At 45.1% G+C, this 20,220-nt stretch overlaps 1 protein-coding gene across 1 annotated transcript in view; it reads right to left on the bottom strand.

The window, feature by feature from the left end:
- Positions 1-352: 352 nt before the first annotated feature.
- The window catches only part of Ttll8 (tubulin tyrosine ligase like 8), a 41,130-nt gene continuing 21,262 nt past the window's right edge, over positions 353-20,220 (bottom strand). The window contains exons 9-12 of the mRNA XM_045152276.1: positions 6,664-6,812; positions 4,478-4,718; positions 1,564-1,999; positions 353-937 (exon numbers count right to left, since the gene is read on the bottom strand). Of these exons, the coding sequence (XP_045008211.1) occupies positions 353-937; positions 1,564-1,999; positions 4,478-4,718; positions 6,664-6,812 (1,411 nt within the window). The remainder of the gene's footprint in view (positions 938-1,563; positions 2,000-4,477; positions 4,719-6,663; positions 6,813-20,220) is intronic.

The following is a 20,220-nucleotide window of genomic DNA, read 5'->3' on the forward strand; positions in this document are numbered from 1 at the left end:
CAGCACTCAGGAGGCAGAAGTAGGAGGATTGACATGAGTTCAAGGCCATCCTGAGACTAAAGTAAGACCTTACCTTTTTTTTTTTCAAGGTAGGGTCTCACTGTAGCTTAGGCTGACCTGGAATTCAATATGTAGTCTCAGGGTGGCCTCAAACTCACGGTGATCCTCCTACCTCTGCCTCCTGAGTGCTACTGAGGAGACCTCCATGGGACTGCTGCCATAGGACCCCACTGTAATTCTCACCTTGGTCAGTACTCCACCAGACACCAGTGCTTTGGTCAGGTCAGTGCTGGTGTGCTCACAGCCCTACTACCAAGCTCAGGCTGGAGTGCTTGTCAGGGGTCACCTCCACTCAGACCCTGTGCCCTGCTCTGGAAGATACAGTCAGGCCTTCTTCTTTGAGGACTGGATAGAGCCAACAGCTACCAAACATGATGGGACACACAGGTAAGGACTTCCCACTGTTACCTGATGCTCTGGGCAGTGGAGACATTGACCACTCCACTATCTTCATGCTCTGTAGTACAGGGGCCAGGGACTGCATGCTCAGCAAGTCTGTATCCAAGTATCTAGTGGACTGAGTTTTGGTAAAAATACTTTTTGGGGCCTTACTGCCTACATGTTGGTAGTTACTGGCAGACAGCGCCAAGGTGGGCTCTGCTCCACAGCCCCTTTTAGTGGCCAGTACCAACTCAGGCCAGGCGGCAGAAAGTACCTTTGAGTCTTCCCGTTTCCAGTCCTGCCGCATGATGGTGTGGGAGGGCCCACCTGCTGGCTCCTGCATGGTCCGAGGGCTTCCCACTTTGAGTGGCATGTCTGAGGATGATTCTGAGAAGTTGAGGTTGGTTATGGGTGGCATTTGCTTCTTGGCTTTCTTCACACTGATGCCTTCCACATACAGCTCAGACCCACTGAATGGGGGCAGCTCCACAGCAGGCTGGGAGAGGAAAGTACAGGTCAGGCCATCTGACTCAGAGATGGGCATCTGAGGAAGCTCCTAGGCCCTTGAGAACCTACAGCTCAGGTAGGTACCTGGCTGGCCCCACACCTAGGGACCAGTCATGTTTTGGTAGCTTGGCCTTGCTTCTTGATGGCACAGCCACCCACTAGGTCCCTCCTTTAAGACAAAGTCCAAATTTCTCCAGGCACAGCTCAACCCACAGGGCAGGGGTCCACAGGCAAAGGCCCCTAGTTTTGCTTAGCCTGCTGGAATGTCCCTGAGGGAATGACCCTGGAGAGACTTTAGAAGGAGGGTATGCAGATCTGGAAAGAAACAGCCTAGAAGGGCCTGGAGGCGGCAAAGCCCACACCCAGTCAGGCTAGAGTCCCATCCGTTGGCCACAAACTTGGGACATGGGGTTGACAAAGAGGTAGGAAGGCTGGTCCATGAAGGCCATGGGGACCAGATAACAAAGGTTGGTGACCAGGGCTGCCCAGACCTTGTGTGTAGCGTGCAGAAAGGGAATTGAGCACCAGGCAGACCCAGGCCTGTATAACAGGAACAGAGATAGCTGACTGCAGCATGAGGGGCAGCCAGCCAGGCAGGGAGGCTGCTGTACCCACCTGTCTCCACAGAAGTTCAAAGTTTCCAATGTCACAGTTTCGGTCCATCCTGCGGTCCACCACAACCTTGATGGTGTCCTCTTGTACCTGGGCACAGAGCTGAGCTGTGACGGGTGTGGATGGATGCATAGTGGGGCTGGAGTTGATCTCAATCAGCCAGGGCTTGAAGTCCCGTCCCAAGATGAAGTCAGCACCATAGAGCTCAAAGCTGTTCTTACGGGCCTCCACGTGGTCCTGGGCCACCCTCATGGCATTGGTGATGGCTCTCTTCATGGATGGGTAGATGATGGTGCTCCACACAGCCTCGCGGCCCCTCTTCTGCAGGTACTCTTGGAAGCGGGAGCTGGTCCACATGTTGTGGCCTGGCAGTAGTGGGCTGCGGTCCTTGTCATTCTTAAGCCGCCTCTGGATGGAGTTGTTGCATAGGTGGATGGCGCTATGGGCAATGCACTTGTGAGGCTGGCGACACCAACCACATCGCATGGAGTCTGCACTGCCTGCCCTATGGCCTACAAGCCCAGGGCAGGGTGGCTGCAGGAAGGTGGGCTGGGTTCTATGGCACTATCTTCCAGGAGCAGCCTTGGACCCCTCGGAGCCTGGGGACAGCACTGGTTTTACTGGGAGCATAACAAAGCATACCAATCCAGGACCTCTCACTGCGACTCTCCACCTTAACAACCCCCCCACTCCAACCTCACCTCAGTTTCCCCACCTGCAGGTCAATAGGGGCACTGGCCCTTAAAGGGCTGATTTGGTTAGACTAGCTAAGGTGGCCCACCTACCTGAAGTTTCAAGTTCATTTATTCTTGTATTGCTCTATACAGACTTAAATAACATCTTTTAGAAGATTATAAAACACTATGTTTAGGGTCAAAGATGTTTCTATTTGAATTTCAGGTTGGAAGCAGGTATGCTCAGCTGATAATTTCCACTCAGTTCTGGAGTGGGGACTGCCCCACAGCCACATGTAAAAAAGTAAGTGAAAATTTAAAAAATAGACCTGCTTAGAGGCCAGTAAGTTGAAAAGGAGACATAAAGGGTGGAGAAAGGAAGGGAGGAGGATACTTAATAGGTTGATATTGTATATATGTAATTACAATGATTGTAATGAGGAGGTAATATGATTGAGAATGGAATTTCAAACGGGAAAGTGTGGGGGTGGGGAGGGAGGGAATTACCATGGGATATATTTTATAATCATGGAAAATGTTAATAAAAATTAAAAAAAAAATAGACCTGCTTAGATGACAGGTTTTGAAATTTTAAAAAATGGTGGTATTAGGGTTACAGACTCATAGTGCTAACATTCAACTCTATTTTTGTTTTTTTTAGATAAGTTCTCACTCTATCCCAGGCTAACCTGGAATTTACTATGTAGTCTCAGGGTGGCCTCGAACTCATGGCGATCCTCCTACCTCTGCCTCCTGAGTGCTGGGATTAAAGGCGTGTGCCACCATGCCCAGCTACTGTTTGTTGTTGTCATCGCATGTGTATGTGTAATATGTATGATATGGTGTATGCATGGTGTATGCACTTGTGTGTGAAGATGCACGTACCCCATACACATGTGTATCCTCCTCCATTACTTATCCATATATTTCCTTGCAATGGAGTCTCTCTCTGAACTGGAGCTGCAGTTTTTGTGAGACCCATCAAATTTCTAGTCTCTGCTCCCCACAGGATTGATGTTACAGTTACATATGATCATGCTCAGTTTTAATTAATGTCTTTAACTTCTGTCTGTACAGTTGAGCTATTCCTGTTCAGACTCCATTTCAAGGACTCTCCTATTAGCCCAGGCTGACGAAGTGTGTGCAATGTGCTGGGCATAGAGCTCATACCTTGGCAGGGCATCTGGGTCATGGTGTGGACTACACATGGCTCCCTGTTCAGTTTTCTTTTCTTTTCTTTTCTTTTTTTTTTTTTTTGTTTTGTTTTTTTGAGGTAGGGTCTCACTCTAGCTCAAGCTGACCTGGAATTCACTATGTAGCCTCAGGGTGGCCTTGAACTCATGGTGATCCTCCTACCTCTGTCTCCCAAATGCTGGGATTAAAGGCGTGCACCACCACGGCCAGCGCAGTTTTCTTTTTGATGTATGTGTGCACACACAGATGGACATGTTCTGTGTGCACATATGCAGAGGCCAGACATGAATGTCACATGATTTCCTTAGTTTCTCTTCTGCCTTATTTCCTTCAGATGGATTCTCTCATTGAACCGAGAGCTTACACCAGTTTTTACTGGCTGACCAGTAAACCCTAGTGATTCTCCTGTCACTGCCCCCCACAGGGCTGGGGTTACAAACATATGTGACCATGCAAAGCTTTTTATTTGGGTGCTAAAGACCAAACTCAGGTTCTCATACTAGCACAGCAAGCATTCTTACTCTCTGAGCTATCCTCCTAGCTCATAGTGAGTTCCTGGACCCTATCTAGGCCCCTTGTCCAGAGGCATTATAGGTATGTGTGGAAGGCTCCAGTAACTCCCAGCCCCACCTCAGGAGTGATCTAGCAGGTATGCTGGTTCACCTCAGTAAGATTCTGTGAGCATAGAATCCTTCCTGGATTGTGACTGACTCAGCCTGCAAAGCCCCCAGGAGCAGCCAGGTTCCCCAGCCCTGCCTGCAAAGTGACTGTCACAAAACTACTAAGAGGAAGCCCCACCTTGACCCTGAGGATTGAGGTGAGCTTTTCCTGTCCTGTCTGCACTGGGACTTGGTAAGGCTGGGTATGTCCACTGCCCACACACACTTGGGTATCTGACCCTCCACCCAGTAGTCCTGCTGCCCTTCTGCCTTGGCTGTGGTGAGCAACCTTGAGGGTATAGAGTGGTAAACAAGCAGGGTGCTCCATCCATGTACACCGAGAACCTCATGAGCAGGTGCTGGTGAGCATGTGGAGCTCCCTTTGCTGACCTGTCTAGCTTGTCAAGTGAGAAGCGCTGTGTGGAAAACCGGAGGTAGCTTTCCTTGTAGAACCAGATGGTCAGGGGATTCCAGTCTGTGACAAGGAACCACTGCCTGATGTCAAACTTGGTGTCATAGATGAGCATTGGTGTCTCTATGTACTTCTGAACCACCCACTTGTCCTTGGTGGTCTGACTGTCTGCAGCCACCAGCTTCAGGATGCTCTCCACACGATTCATGCACACGATGTCTGCAACAACAAGAGGTGACACCTCACCCCAGCCCAGCCAGCCCCATTTCCTCCATTGTCATGTTTATCCCACAAACTCACTCTGACTTTGGTCCAGGGCTGGGAGGCAGTGCAGCCAGCTGAGCAGAGCCTATGCACTCAGAGGACAAGGCTGCAGCTGGTGCCTGCCACCTGCCCTGCTGTTCCAACACGAGGCAACCCCAAACTCCAGAGGGGACCCAGAGGTCATGGAAGGGGCAGGGCAGTAACAGAGGCCCAAGACCATGCTCTGGGGTGTAGCGTGACTGAGAAGGCAGAATCTGGTTTACGTGGGTACTGGGAAATAAATCTGGGTCCTTAGGCTTCACAAGCAAGTGCCTTAACCACTAAGCCAACCACCCAGCCCCATACCTAGCTTTTAAAAAAAATTTATTTATTTATTTGCAAGAGAGAAGGATGGAAGGAAGGGGGAGAGAGCCAGGGCCTCAGAGCAGGAGCCTTACAGACCAGCGAGTGTCAATACTAAAGGCATTGAATAGGCAGATGGGATAAGCTGGGGAAGGGTGGTAGGCACGTAAGTTCTTCCCATTGGCTTGTTCCCAAAGTAAGGATATGTGACTCAGAGGATATGCATTAAGGAGAATGCTAGTGTTCAATGCCAGCAAAAGACTTTCCAACCCACTTTAAAAAATATTTTTATTTGTTTTCAAGCAGAGATAGATAGGAAAAAAAAAAGAGAGAGAGACAGAGAGAATGGGCACACCAGGGTTTCCAGCTGCTGCAAAGGAATTCCAGATGCATGCAACACTTTGTGCATCTTGCTTTATGTGGGTGCTGGGAAATTGAACCGGGGTCATTAGGCTTTGCAGGCAAGGGCCTTAACTGCTAAGCCATCTCTCCAGTCCTGCAAGCCACTTTCTTCTGTGACAATGCTGAGAAGCTCCTGTATATGTATATGTATGTATTTTATTGACAACTTCTATACTTACAGACAACCAACCATGGTATTTCCCACCCCTCCCCTCCCCCACTTTCTCCTTCATAATTCTGCTCTCTGCCATTTCCCTTCCCTCTCTCCATTACTCTCTCTTTTAATTTGATGTCATCATCTTTTTCTCCTATTATCAGGGTCTTGTGTAGGTATTGCTAGGCACCGTGAAGTCTTGGAAATCGAGGCCGAGTTCTGTATGGACAGTTGTATGTAAGGAGTGGTACCCTTCCTTTGGCTCTTATGTTCTTTCTGCCACTTCTTCTGCAATGGACCCTGAGCCTTGGTGGGTGTGAGATGTTTCATTGCTGGACACACCTCCATCCCTTCTTCTCAGCACTATGTTGCTTTTTGGGTCATACCTAACTTTTTATGCAGATGTTAGGAATCAAACTCAGGTCCTATGCTTGCTCAGCAAGTGCTCTTACTTGCTGAGCCATCTCCTTAGGCCCAGGGATGTTTAACTAATAAATATAAATAAATAAATTCAAGCAAAACTAGGAAACTCGCTGGGTGTGGTGATGCACATCTTTAGTCCTAACACTCAGGAGGCAGAGGTAGGATGATCATGATTAGTCTGAGGCCACCCTGAGACTACATAGTGAATTCAAAGTTAGCCTGGGCTAGAGTGAGACCTTACCTGGAAAAACGAAAAACAAAACAAAACAAAACATAACAGAAAAATTAGCAAGCTCAAATAATATTGTGATGGGACAGGTCCCAGGAAGACACCCGCTTTAGCACAACTTGGTCACCCGTGTGTCTTGAGCCCCTGGCCAATTCTGGCACCCTCCCCTGCACAGCTGCATGCATAGAGATTGCATTTCGCTCTTGCACAGAACATGTGGCTGTCAAGCTTAGTGACTTGTGCTACAGGGAGCACCCTCCCAGGGAACTCACTTATTTAGGTCCTGGAGAGCACCCTTACTCAGGGAATTCACCTTGGCCCAGGGGAGCATCCTCACCCAGGGAACTCACCTCGGCCCCGGGACTTGGCTGCTGGCTTTATGATCCAGATGTTCCGAATCCCGTCAATCTCCGTCTGAGGATTAATAGAGGTGATTTTGTTCAGCAGAGCCTGACACTGAGGTAAGTAACTTCTTGTATCAGAGATGACAGCATTACCACTAAAAAGCAAGATCCAGAAAAGGCATGAGGTTGTGAGAGATGGTGCTCAGCCCCCAGACACCAGCAGACCACCAGTAGAATGTGGTTATGAGCAGGCTAGGATGTTCTACCAATCAAGAAAATCTGGAGTCTTGTGAAGCTACACCTGGAAGGGGCATGTTGAGAAATGTGGCCCCTGATATGTGGACCTGGACTGTGTGTGAACCCCAAGGACACTGTGCTGGACCACTGAAAGCCACAGGGAAAAGGTGGGTCCTTGTGTCAAAGAGGGTCATTAGCAGTGCCAGAAAGGTCCTTCCACTGGAAGCCGAACTGCCATGCAGATCTGTCCCGCATCAGCAGTACACTTAATGTTCTATGAACCTGAATGTCAACCTGACCCTCAAGACTTGTTGGTGGCTTTGTAGAGTTGTAGCAGCAATGTGCTTGCCTTAGGAAGTCACCTTCTCCGGAAACAAAGGCAGCTGGTCACTAGGACTATTTGGATGGCTGTTAGAACTAGATAGTGCCTTACCACCAGCTGGGGAAGGACCATTCACCTTGGCACCCGCAACCACTTCCATGTTCATTGTGACCCCCATGTGAAGGCAGATTCCCATGTGATGGAGAAGTCAAAGTCTGCTCAGGGTCTGTGGCTGCTAGCCATACCTCAGGGGCCCTGAATGTGGGAGTAAGGGGTTCCAGATAGGTGACATTTATGTTCTGTTCAGCTGTTTGCAGAGAAGGGCAGAAAGTGAAGGTAGGATTCCCTGGCTATGCAAATGAGGACCTTGACACTGCAGTTTTGTGCTCAGAGGTTCAAGAGAGCAGAGCTATCCATGATGCCAACCTATCCCTTGCTGGGAATAGGATGGACTGGTGGCCCTGCCCACACTAGTCAAACAGCAAGCGGAGCCCACTTCCTTGATCGAAGGGTGTGAACCTTCTCAGTAAATGTCACACATTATTCAACTTTCCAGGACACTGCAGCCCCCAAAGGTCTGGAAGACATCTGGAGGTAGCACTAGGCTCACATATTACTGTGGCCATGTTACTCACATTTACCTCTGTTTCAGAGCAAGAGGCTGGAGGCTGTGAGATCTGTTGACAAGACAGCTAAGTTGGGGCAGGAACCTGGCAAAGTCTCAGGAACCAAAGGAGATCAGGTTCTGGGCATGTCCATGCTCATCAGAGAACAAACTGGGTCCCCACAAGGACTATGGTAAGAGAGGGGCACAGCCCCATGGCTTACTGCATCCTTAAGCAAGGGTATCTGTGTAGGAACCTGTAAGCCTTAATAAGGACCAAATTCCACTCCTTCAGGCTTTAAGTGGGCAGCAGAAAATCTATGCAGGCAGTCATTGCAGAAGTGCCATGGGACCTGCTAACCCTCCTGACAGATTGTTACATGTCATACTGGAGCCCAATCCTGCCACCCCGTGGTGATGCCTAGAATTTTTTTATAGTTATCTAAAGAAATGTGGCTAGTGTATAAAGCCATACTAAAAAAAAAAAGTATAGTCTGACAATTTTTGCTCATGTGTATCTTGTGGTGTGTTTGTCCGTGTGTGACTGCAGGCTCATGTGTGTCATAGCACACATGAAGGTCAGAGGACAACCTCAGATATTGGACCTCACTTTGAAACCTTGTTTGAGAAAGTTTCCTGTTGTGTATACCAGGATAGCTGGCCTGTGAGCTTTGGAAGAGTTCACCTGTCTGTGCTTCACATCTCACCATAGAAGTACAGGAATTAAAGATGTCCATGCAACCATATCTAGCTTTATGTGAGTTCAGAGTTTCCAATCTCAATGCCTCACATTTCTGTGGCTAGCACTTTATCCACTGAGCCATTTCCCAGCCCTCTTGTGTCATTGCCACCAGGTCAAGATATAAACTTTGTTTCTCAGAAGGTTCCTTCGTCTCCTATCCCAGTGTATTGCATATAATTGTTGCCATTCTACCATGGGCCAAGCTCTGTCTTTCTTGAACTTTGTGCTCATGGACTCACACACATCCTTTTAAGTGATGTCTCTTGGAAGGACAGCTGTGGAATTTGTTCATAGTTGTGTCATACTCAGCAAATTCTCTAATGCAGATAGAGGTTGTCAGGACTGTCTTGCATGAAGTCTTTTTGAGGACATATCTCCATTTAAAAATATTTTATTTTTATTTATTTGTGTGTGTGTGTGTGTGTGTGTGTGAGAGAGAGAGAGAGAGAGAGAGAGCGAGAGAGAGAGAGAGAGAGAGAGCGCAAATGGATGTGCCAGGGCCTCTAACCACTGCAAACAAACTCCAGACACATATGTTACCTTGCGCCTCTGTCTTATATGGGTACTGGGACTAGAACCTGGGTCCTTAGGCTCCACAGGCAAGTGCTTTAACGACTAAACAATCTCTCCAGCCCTATATCTCCATTTCTATTGGATAAACTCCTAGTGATGGAATAGCCAGGTCATAGGACATATAGATGTTTGCTTTTCCAAAGCACGGTGCCATTCTGCATGCCCACTAGTGGCATGTGGGAGACTGGTGTTTGGGTCTTTAACTTATTCATCTTATGGGTGTATACAACTCCCCCATTGTGACTGGGGAGATAGTTTAGCAGTTAAGGCCCTTGTCTGCAAAGTCAAAGGACCTAGGTTCAATTCCCCAGGACCCACATAAACCAGATGCACAAGGGGGCGCATGTATCTGGAGTTCATTTGCAGTGGCTGGAGGCCCTGGCATGCCCATTCTCTCTCTGCCTCTCTCTCCAAAATAAATAAATAAACAAGTCATAAATAGATAAATAAAAAGAGCTCCCCCATTATGAGTGATTTTTGCTTTTCATTTTTCCTTCTTCAGCTTTTGAAATAGAGTCTCATTGTGTAACCCAGGCTGGCCTTGAGCTTAAGATCCTCCTGACTCAGGCTACTGAGTTCTGGGATCATAGGTGTTGACATGGGACCCACTACAGTTTTAACCTGCATTCTGGTGAAACACGATGCTGGAAACATACAGAATCTGATTAGACTCCTGGATTATTCTTTTAAGGAATGCCTGTTCCAACTTCAACAACTTTTCTTCTTCCTTGTCCTGTCCTTCCTCTCCCTCCTTCTTCTCCTCCTCCTCTTCTTTTTTTTCTTTGGTTTTTCAAGGTAGTGTTTCACTCTAGCTCAGGCTGACCTGGAATTCACTATGTATTCTCAGGGTGGCCTTGAACTCATGGCGATCATCCTACCTCTGCCTCTTGAGTGCTGTGATTAAACGTGTGCACCACCAGGCCTGGCTTCCTCTTCTTTTTTTTTTCTTTTTTTGGTTTTTTGAGGTAGGGTCTCACTCTAGCCCAGGCTGACCTGGAATTCACTATGGAGTCTCAGGGTGGCCTTGAACTCACAGGCGATTCTCCTACCTCTGCCTCCTGAGTGCTGGGATTAAAGGTGTGCGCCACCATGCCCGGCCCTTTTCTTTTTGAGACATGTTCTCATGTATCTCAGGCTGGCCTCAAACTTACTATATAGCCAAGGATGACCTTGAACTTATGATTCTCCTGCCTCCACCTCCTACCTAATATCTGGGATGATAGGTATGCATCACTAGAGGCCTGGTTTGTTTACTGGGAACTGAAGCCAGGTGGGTTTTTTGTTTGCTTGTTTTTTTGTTTTGTTTTGTTTTGGTTTGGTTTTTCGAGGTAGGTTCTCACTCTAACCCAGGCTGACCTGGAACTCACTATGTATTCTCAGGGTGGCCTTGAACTCACGATGGCCCTCCTACCTCTGCCTCTTGAGCACTGGGATTACCAGCATGTGTCACCACGCTTGGCAAACCCAGGTTTGTGTATGCCAGGCAACTGTTCTGCCACCTGACCCTTGCCCCAGCTCCTGTTTTCACTTTGTTTATTTCTGGTGTGTCTTTTCATTTTCTTTATGGTGCTTTTTGAAAAATGTAATTCTTAAGCCAATAAAATACATTTTATCAATTCTTTTGATATGATTACTGACTAATAAACATGGAAAGATGAACATCATTAGGAGGGATCTATACCTACCACAACTCATATATGAAAACATGTAGAAAATTCCTGCAAAGGAGGAGAGAATAGAATGGACTTCTTTGATGAGTGCAAAATGAAAGACACTGTGACTGAAACAGTGCAGTGTTAGTGTTAGTTAGACAGACCAATGGGACAGTGCATCAGAAGAACTCTTGTAACACACGTGTACTTGGAGTCCCAGAAGAAGAGGAGAAGGAGATAAAGAAGCAAAATCAACATGTGTAGGAAATTCAAATTTGAGGGAAAATGTCAGGTCACAGCTAAAACATGTCATACAAACCCAACAATGATAAATATAAACAAAACACTCCTAGAAATATTATAAGGAACCTCCTAAATATCAAAGACAAAATCTTAAAGCTCCTGATAAAAAGGTATTACCTCCTTCCATGGGAACAAAAATAATATCTGCATGCACAAGGTGGTGCATGCATATGGAGTTTGTATGCAGTGGCTAGAGACCCTAGCACATCCATTCTCTCTCTCTGCCTCTTTCTCTCTTTCAAATACATAAATAAAAATATTTTAAAAACAAAAAAAAATCCCCAAAATAATATCTGCAGAAAATTTCTAAGCAAAACTATGGGAGCTAAAAGACAATGAAGTGACTTTTTTTTTTTTTTTTTTTTTTTTTTTTTGAGGTAGGATCTCACTCTAGCTCAAGCTGACCTGCAATTCACTATGTATTCTCAGGCTCACCTCAAACTCACAGAGATCCTCTTACCTCTGACTTCCAAATGCTGGGACTAAAGGCATGCACCACCATGTCCAACTTGAAGTGACATCTTAAAGTACACAGTACAGCAGTGAAAGAAAACCCTTTACAAATTGAGAATTTTGTTCCAGAGAACATACCTTTCAAAAATGATAAATTTTAGCCGGGCGTGGTGGCGCACGCCTTTAATCCCAGCACTCGGGAGGCAGAGGTAGGAGGATCGCCGAGAGTTCGAGGCCACCCTGAGACTACATAGTGAATTCCAGGTCAGCCTGAGCCAGAGTGAGACCCTACCTCGAAAAACAAAAAACAAACAAACAAACAAAAAAGATAAATTTTAGGCTTTAAAAAAATGTGCTCATTTGTGTGTTCAGAGTCTGGGTGGTGTTGTGCATAGTGTGTGCAAGTGTGTGTGATGGGTACATGTTCTATGCACACGTGTGATGAGGCTAGAGGAGAATATTGGGTGCCCTCTTTTTTCTTATCTGCCTATTTCCTTGAGACAGAGTCTTTCACCCAACTCAGAGTTGCTGTTTTTGCCATTCTTTTTTTCAGTCAGAAATTCCTGGTGATTTTTTAGTCTCTACTACCCTGCCCCCATACCCAGTGCAAGACTGGGGTTACAAACAAGCATGGTCATGCCTAGGCCTTATGCAGGTTCTAGGGAATAAATCATGCTAGGCATGGTGGCTCATACCTTTAACCCAGCACTTGGGAGGCAGAGGTAGGAGGATCATCATGAGTTCAAAGCCATCCTAAGACCATACTGTGAATTCCAGGTCATCCTGAGGCTAGAATGAGACCCTACCTTGAAAAACAACAACAACAACAAAAAAAAATCAGGTAGTCTCAGACCCTCTCATGCCCTCATGCTTGCATATGATATGTTCCTATGTATGTGGGTGTATGTATGTACACATGTGTGTGTATCTGCAGGGAGGCCAGAGGCTGATGTTAGGTATTGTCCTCAATTGCTCTCCACTTTATAAAATTTTTTTTGTTTATTTTTATTTGTTTATTTGAAAGTGACAGACAGAGGCAGATAAAAAGAAAGGGAGAGAATGAGCATGCCAGGGCCTCCAGCCACTGCAAACGAACTCCAGATGCGTGTGTCCCCTTGTGCATCTGGCTAACGTGGGTCCTGGAGAATTGAGTCTTGAACTGGGGTCCTTAGGCTTCACAAGCAAGCGCTTAACTGCTAAGCCATCTCTCCAGCCCTGCTCCTCACTTTATTTAGTGAGATAGAGTGTGTCACTTGGACCTAGGCCTTGCTGATTTGGCTAGTCTAGTTAGGCAGCTTGCCCCAGAGATACCTGTCTCCACTTCCTGAATACTAAATAAGGTTATAAGTGGGCCATCTCACCAGCCTGGCACTTATGTGGGAGTTGGGGGATCTGATCTTTGATGTTCATATTTGCATAGCAAGTACTTTATCCATTGAGACATTTTCTCAGTTCCAGTTCTTAGGCTTTTTGAGACTAAAACAAACAAACAAACAAACAAACAGACTGTCACTGGAAAAATATTGTTTGTCAGGATTATAGGATTAAAGAAAATAGTACTAGATGTAGTCATGGAACTGCTGGGATGGTTGAGAGCCCTTGAAAGGGTTGATGTGTACAAAAATAAAAGTAAATGGGATTGGGGAAATAGCTAATTGGTTAAGGGTGCTTGGTTTCTGGGTTCAATTCCCCAGTACTCATGTAAAACTAGATATACAAAGTGGCACATGCAACTGGAGTCTGCTTACAGAGGCAAGAGGTCCTGGTGTACCCCCTCACTTACATACTCTCCCTCTCTGTGCTAGGAAATAAATAAATATATTTAAAAGTAAAAGTAATTGTTTAAAGCAAGAGAAAATAGTCATTTGCCTTTTAAAACAAGGGTAGAGGGAGACAAGTCACAAACATGCCAGGAAATGGATGGGCTCAAGCTGGCTAATCCCAGGCCCAGAATTAAGTTAGCTCCCACAGTGAGCTGTTGGCCAGGGAGACTCATAAAGTCCCCAAAACAATGCAGGCCTTTAAAAATAATATTTGATTACCTATCAGAGCTAAAAGGCAAGACCCTATTGCTGAAGACATCACAGACTACAGTTATGGGTCAATGAAATACTATGCTGGAATAGAGAGGGAAACCAGTTCCCTTACGGATAGTCTTCATAGTGTTGGAAAACACTATGGGAGCTTCTGTGGAAAAATAGTCACCAACAATGTGAATAAGCGGGGGATCCTGCAAGCTATGGACAAGAAATACACACTTGTGCAATAGTGGCATACAGCCTTTGCGAGTAACCAACTGTTCTCTGATTGGACATGAAGCCTACTCAGTGGGGGAGAATTCATATCTGGTACTGTAAACCAAGTCAGAATCTCATGGCCAGGAAACTCATAGACTCCCGAGAGAAGCACCCATTGCTCCTCAATAAGAAGAGTGGGATTACACATCAAAAACTCTCAAATAACTATGCATACCCCCTTTTAATCCAACCTGCTCTCACTCTTGGTTGTAGAATTTTACAGATAGAAGAGAAAAGTCAGGAGATTCAAGATCCATCAATCTGACAAAAAAGCATAATCAACTGCCTACCATAAGAGAAATTACACAGGAAGCAGCAACATGAGTATTGCTCACACTGCTAGCCTGACAACCAGTTTTAAGGAAAGGCAGCAGATACTGTGGGCAATAAAAACATATCAAGTCAGAAACCCAGAGGCTACAGAGAACTCAACATTAAACCAGACTGTTAACCCACCAAGGCTCAGGGACCATTGTGAAAGAGGGGACAGGAAGATTGTAAGAACCACAGGGTGGGTAGAAATATCCTTAGGCACAGTTGTGTGTCCCTCTCCCACAACCAAAGACTGACTGAGACTTTATTTATCTAACAGTGAATACCAATAACCCTACTCAGGAAAGCCCTCAGGGAAAGTGGAATTGGGGAAGGGGAGAGGGAGGGGACATAAGACTACAACCTCTGTAAAATAAAATAAAGAATATGGGCTAGGGAGATGGCTTAGAGGTTAAGGCACTTGTCTGCAAAGCCAAAGGACCCAGGTTCAATTCCTAGGACCCACATAAGCCTGATACATAAGGTGGCACATGCATCTGGAGCTTGTTTGCAGTGGCTGGAGGCCCTGGCACAACAATTCTCTCGATCTATCTGTCTCCTTTTCTCTATCTCTCTCTAATGAATAAATAAAAATAAAAAATGTTTTTAAAACAAGAATGTGAGAGCCACAGGTTGGGAAAGTATACTGTGAGGCACTTTCCCATAGGAACCAACTAGTGCATTCATGATCCTACAGTGATTACCAGTACCTCACTGAGGATGGCCATAAGTGGAGCGGGCAGAGGAAAGGGGACAAAAGAGTATAACCTAATGGGAATATGATCAAGTTGCAGTATGTTCATAAAGTTTCCAATCAACTTTTTTTTTAAGTCAGCAAGCTGTGCATGGTGGTACACACCTTCAATCCCAGCACTCAGGAGACAGAGGTAAAAGGATTACCATGAGTTCAAGGCCAGCATGAGATTACATAGTGAATTCCAGGCAAGCTTGGGCTAGAGTGAGATCCTACCTTGAAAAACAAACAAAAAAGGCTAGAGAGATGGCTTAGCAGTTAAGATACATGCCTGTGAAGCCAAAGGACCCAGGTTTGATTCCTCAGGACCCATGTAAGCCAGATGTACAAGGTACACATGCATCTGGAGTTCACTTGCAGTGGCTAGAGGCCCTGGAGTGCCTATTTTCTCTCTGTGTGTGTGTGTCTCAAATAAATAAATAATCTTAAAAAAACAAACAAACAAAAAAGTCAACAAAAGTGTCAGGAATGGGAAGGGAGTAAACTGAATTACATTGTTAGATTTATTTGAGAACTGGTGAAAGTTCTGATTGAAGATGTGTAATTAAAAATAATGTTCTGCATGTGAAGGTGAACACCTGTATTCTCAGACTCATGAAGCTGAAGAAGGAGAATCTTGAGCTCAGGGCCTTACTGAGCTATATACTGAGTTTTAGGCCAGTATTAGCTATACAGTAAGACCCTGTCTCAAAAATGAGAGACTATTGTACTTTATAGAATTAAACCTACAAAATAAAGGCAGAAACAGGTAATGGGAATGGCAGATACAAGTGTCCTTTTCTAATACAGGCAAGGGTGCTGACTGTTCTTCTCTGGATAGAGACTTAGAGCCAGTCCTGAGAGGTTGTCAATTAGGAATGAAGAGCCACAGGATGTATGAACAAGGAACTTAGCTCTAGCAGTGGTCCAAATGCAGATCTTCCCAGTGTACAGATAGGACAGATGGGCTGGGGACAGAAAAGTCTCCAGGTCTTGGAGTGCATAGGATAGGGTCTCTGGGGAAGGGGCTCTGACAGTTTTCATGTTGAAGACTTTGACACCAGAACTGGACCAAATTCACCCAAAGCTGCAACCCTGAGCTCCAAGACAGATCTAAGCTGCTGGGGGTTGGATATCAGCCTTTTACCACAGCCAGAGTCAGTGAAACCCCAGTCCTTCAGAGAACACTGCTAACTGCAGCTCCATACTTCCTTGTCCACTAGGTCAGCAGACAGTAACCAGTAAAGAAATTAAAAGAAGCAGCAGATGGGTTAGTTGTTAAGGCGTTTGCCTGTGAAGCCTAAGGACCTCAGTTCGATTCTCCGGGTCCCATGTAAGCCAGATGCACAAGGGGGCACATGTGTCTGGAGTTTGTTTGCAGTGGCTGGAGAATCTGGTATGCCCATTCTCCCTCTTTATTTCTTTCTCTCTCTCTCTTCCCCCCTGTCTTTAATAAATAAATAAATAAATAAATTTTTAAGCAGAAAAACACTTGCCCAGGAGTAAAGAGAAAAGTCAAATGATATAAAAGAGACATTGAGACTGGGTCAGTGCAAAAGCACAGAACTGTTGACCTCAGATGGACCAGTATCATGTGTCAGACTCATAAGTAAGACTTACACCTAACTTCTCAATAGAAATTACAAAATCCAAAGATAATAGGTAACATCATGAATCTGCACTGCTATAGTTACCAGCCCCAGGCCCATCCCTGTGAAGGCATCTTTCATAAGTGAAGCCAAATCAAAATGGTGTGGACTCTTTGGTAGCAGAATGAAGAGATAAAGACATGAAAGAAATATATTTTTTTTCCAAAGAAAATGGAAACAATCCTAGAAGACCTACAGCCCTGCAGAAGGGAACAAAAAAATCCCAGAAAGAGCAATTCAGCAAATCTTGAGCATAAATACAAAAGCATATTTTTTAGAGCAGTACTCAGAGCCACATCTTATGGGGTTCATGACCCATGTAGAAACCAAATCTATGGCAATAGCATACCAGGTAAGAAGGAGGAGATAGAGTTAAGCTATTTTAAGGTTATTAAATTTAGGAAATGGCAAAATACAAATTTAAGTGAGATTGTAATAAATCAGAAATATAAGAATATAGAGCTATTCACTGTGGGGTCATGAATGTACTCAGTGGATAATAATAATCTCACTGAGGAGGGCCCTCAGTGGAATCAGGGTAGGGGAGAGGAGACATAAGAGTATAACCAGATGGGAATATAACCAATATGCAATGTGTTCATATGGTAAGGTTCATAATTAATAAAATAAAATAAGTATAGAGCCAAAAAGGAGTATAGGAGATAAACAGAAGACAGCCAGGCATGATGGCACATGCACTTAAGCCCAGCACTCAGAAGGCTAAGGTAGGAGTATCACCATGAATTTGAGGCCAGCCTGGGGCTACAGAGTGAGTTCCAAGTCATCCTGTGCTAGAGTGGAACCCTGCCTCAAAAAAAAAAAAAAAAAAAAGAAAAGAAAAAGAAAAACACAACAACAACAAAGAAGATAAACAGAACTAGGAATAGTTATTCATCCAAAAGACAGGAGGAGAGGAAATTCAACAACAATGGAACAAATATCAAATAGGAGAAAGTAGTAAGCAAAAGACAAGTTGATAATTTAAACCCTCTATATCAACAATAGCTAAGTGTAAATGCCATTCTAACCAACAGAAAATAGGCAAAAAGCAAGACCAAATAATTAGTATTTACTTTTTATTTATTTATTTATTTTTATTTTATTTATTTATTTATTTTTGGTTTTTCAAGGTAGGGTCTCACTCTAGTGCAGGCTGACCTGGAATTCACTATGTAATCTCAGGGTGGGCTTGAACTCACAGTGATCCTCCTACCTCAGCCTCCTGAGTGCTGGGATTAAAGACGTGTGCAACCATGCCCGGACATCAGTATATACTCTTGCTGGCAGTAGCACTTTTAAAACTTACTCTTTGTATGTATGGATAGGTGTGTGCATAGCATATGTACGCGTGTGTATGCAGCTGTGTGGATCCCATGCTCATGTGTGTGGAGGCGAGAGTAGCATGCCAGGTGTCCTCCTCGATAGCTCTGTTGCTTTGTTTCCTTAAGACAGGGCCTCTCACTGAGCCTGGGGCTCACACTGTTTTGTAGTCAGGCTGGCTGACCAGCAAGCCATGGTGATTCTCCTGTCTCTGCCCCACCAGAGGATTAGGATTACAAGCATGTGTGGCCACACCAGGCTTTTTCTAAATTTTTTTAAATTTTTTATTTATTTACTGATGAGAGAGAGACAGAAAGAGAGAGAGAGAGAATGGATGGACCAGGACCTCTAGCCACTGCAAACAAAATCAAAACGCATATGCCACCATGTATATTTGGCTTACATAGGTTCTGGGGAATCGAACCTCAGTCCTTAGGCTTTCTAGACAAGTGCATTAACCACTAAACCATCAGGCTTTTAATGTGGGTGTTGGGGATCAAACTCAAGCCCTCATACTTGCATGGCAAGGGCTCTTACCCACAGAACCAACTCCACAACCACCTTGTTTATTTTTTAATATGGTGTTAGACTGAACCCAGGGCTTCATATATACTAGGCAAGTACTCTACCACTGGGCAACAACATCCTCAACAATATACACTTCTTATATACTTACTTTTTGTTGTTGTTGTTTTTTGAGGTAGGGTCTTGCTCTAGCCCAGGCTGATCTGCAATTCACTATGTAGCCTCAGAGTGGCCTTGAAGTCATGGCAATCCTCCTACCTCTGCCTCCCGAGTGCTGGGATTAAAGGCATGAGCCACCACACCTGGCTTTATTTGTGGTATTTTTTTAATAAGAGAGACAGCATGAAAGACACAGAGAGAGATACAGAATTGGCACAACAGGGCCCCCAGCTACTGCAATTGAACTTCAGACGTGTGCACCATCTTGTGTGCATGTCCAACCTTGTGCACTTGCATCACCTTATGCATCTGGCTTATGTGGGACCTGGAGAGTAAAACAAGGTTCTTAGGCTTCAGAGGCAAGCACCTTAATAAAGCCATCTCTCCAGCCCTGAGGCTTACTTTAAATTTTTTAAAATATGCTTTTATTTATTTGAGAGAGAGAGAGAGAATGGGCATGCCAGGGCCTTAGCCACTGCAAAAGAACCCCAGACGCATGCGCCACCTTGTATATCTGGCTTACATGGGACCAGAATTGAACCCGGGTCTTTAGGCTTTGCAGGCAAGCACTTTAACTGTTAAGTCATCTTTCCAGCACCTTAGTCTTACTTTTTCAAATAAAAATTTTTAAATTTATTTTCATGCAAAGAGACAGAGAGGAGGGAGGGAGGGAGGGAGGTAGAATGTGGGCATGCTAGGGTCTCTAGCCACTGCAAAAGACCTACAGAGGAATGTGTCACTTTGTACATCTGGCTTTACATGAGTATTGGGGAACAGAAGCCAGGCTATAAGGTTTTGTAGGCAAGCACATAACTGCTGAGCCATCTCTCCAGCCCAGGAGGCTTACTTTAAACATAAAGGTACCAATAGATGGGAAGGTTTAAAAAGATACATACCTTGCAAATACTGATTAAGAAAGTTAGTATGCTACACTATTACAAGAAAAAGTAGGACATAATGGAAGAACTATTTCATAGACAGAATGGTCCAGTCATGGAAGAGAAGCAGGGCTGAACTGGAGTATTGACTCAAATTACATCAAGACAGACCGCAGCAGTGTGTAAGTCAAGAAAGAAGTGGGAAGTGCTCATGAGGTTGGAGATTTTTAACTCACCTCACATAGTAGTTTAGTAAACACAGGAGTGAAATAATCACTAGGGTATGCAGGGGACAACACTGATGTCTTTTGGGTACACTGTTTAGCATCTATTTATGGACTAGCAGGAATGGCAGGAAGCAAAGGAAAGGTGATGTCTGGGAAGGGTAAGCAGGGCCCATTGGGGTGGAAATGATCATGAATGGGTGCAGCTATAGGTGAATATAGGGAATCTTCATCCACCTGTACAAATATGTTTATACACGGTCTGGTCGGAATTGTATTTATGGAATACCTCACAAGAAAGGAAGGGAGGGAACAAAAGGAGGTGAGGGAGGGCGAGGTAGAGAAGCAAACAAGGAAGAGGGGAGGGGAGGAGAAGCAAGCAAGGAAGAGGGGAGGGGAGGAGAAGCAAAGGAAAGATGGAAATGTGTGATGAATTCAAAGGAGGGAAAGAACTGTTGAGTGGAAACAACCAGGGTGGTGTGCTGTGGCTGTGGCTGCAGCTGTGGCAAACCCTGAACTAAGCACTTGATTCCCTGAGTTCTGATCCCTGGGGTTCTGAGCAACCTCAACCCCAGTCCTC

This window comes from Jaculus jaculus, chromosome 6 (genome assembly GCF_020740685.1).
Source record: "Jaculus jaculus isolate mJacJac1 chromosome 6, mJacJac1.mat.Y.cur, whole genome shotgun sequence".
NCBI classification, from domain to species: domain Eukaryota; kingdom Metazoa; phylum Chordata; class Mammalia; order Rodentia; family Dipodidae; genus Jaculus; species Jaculus jaculus.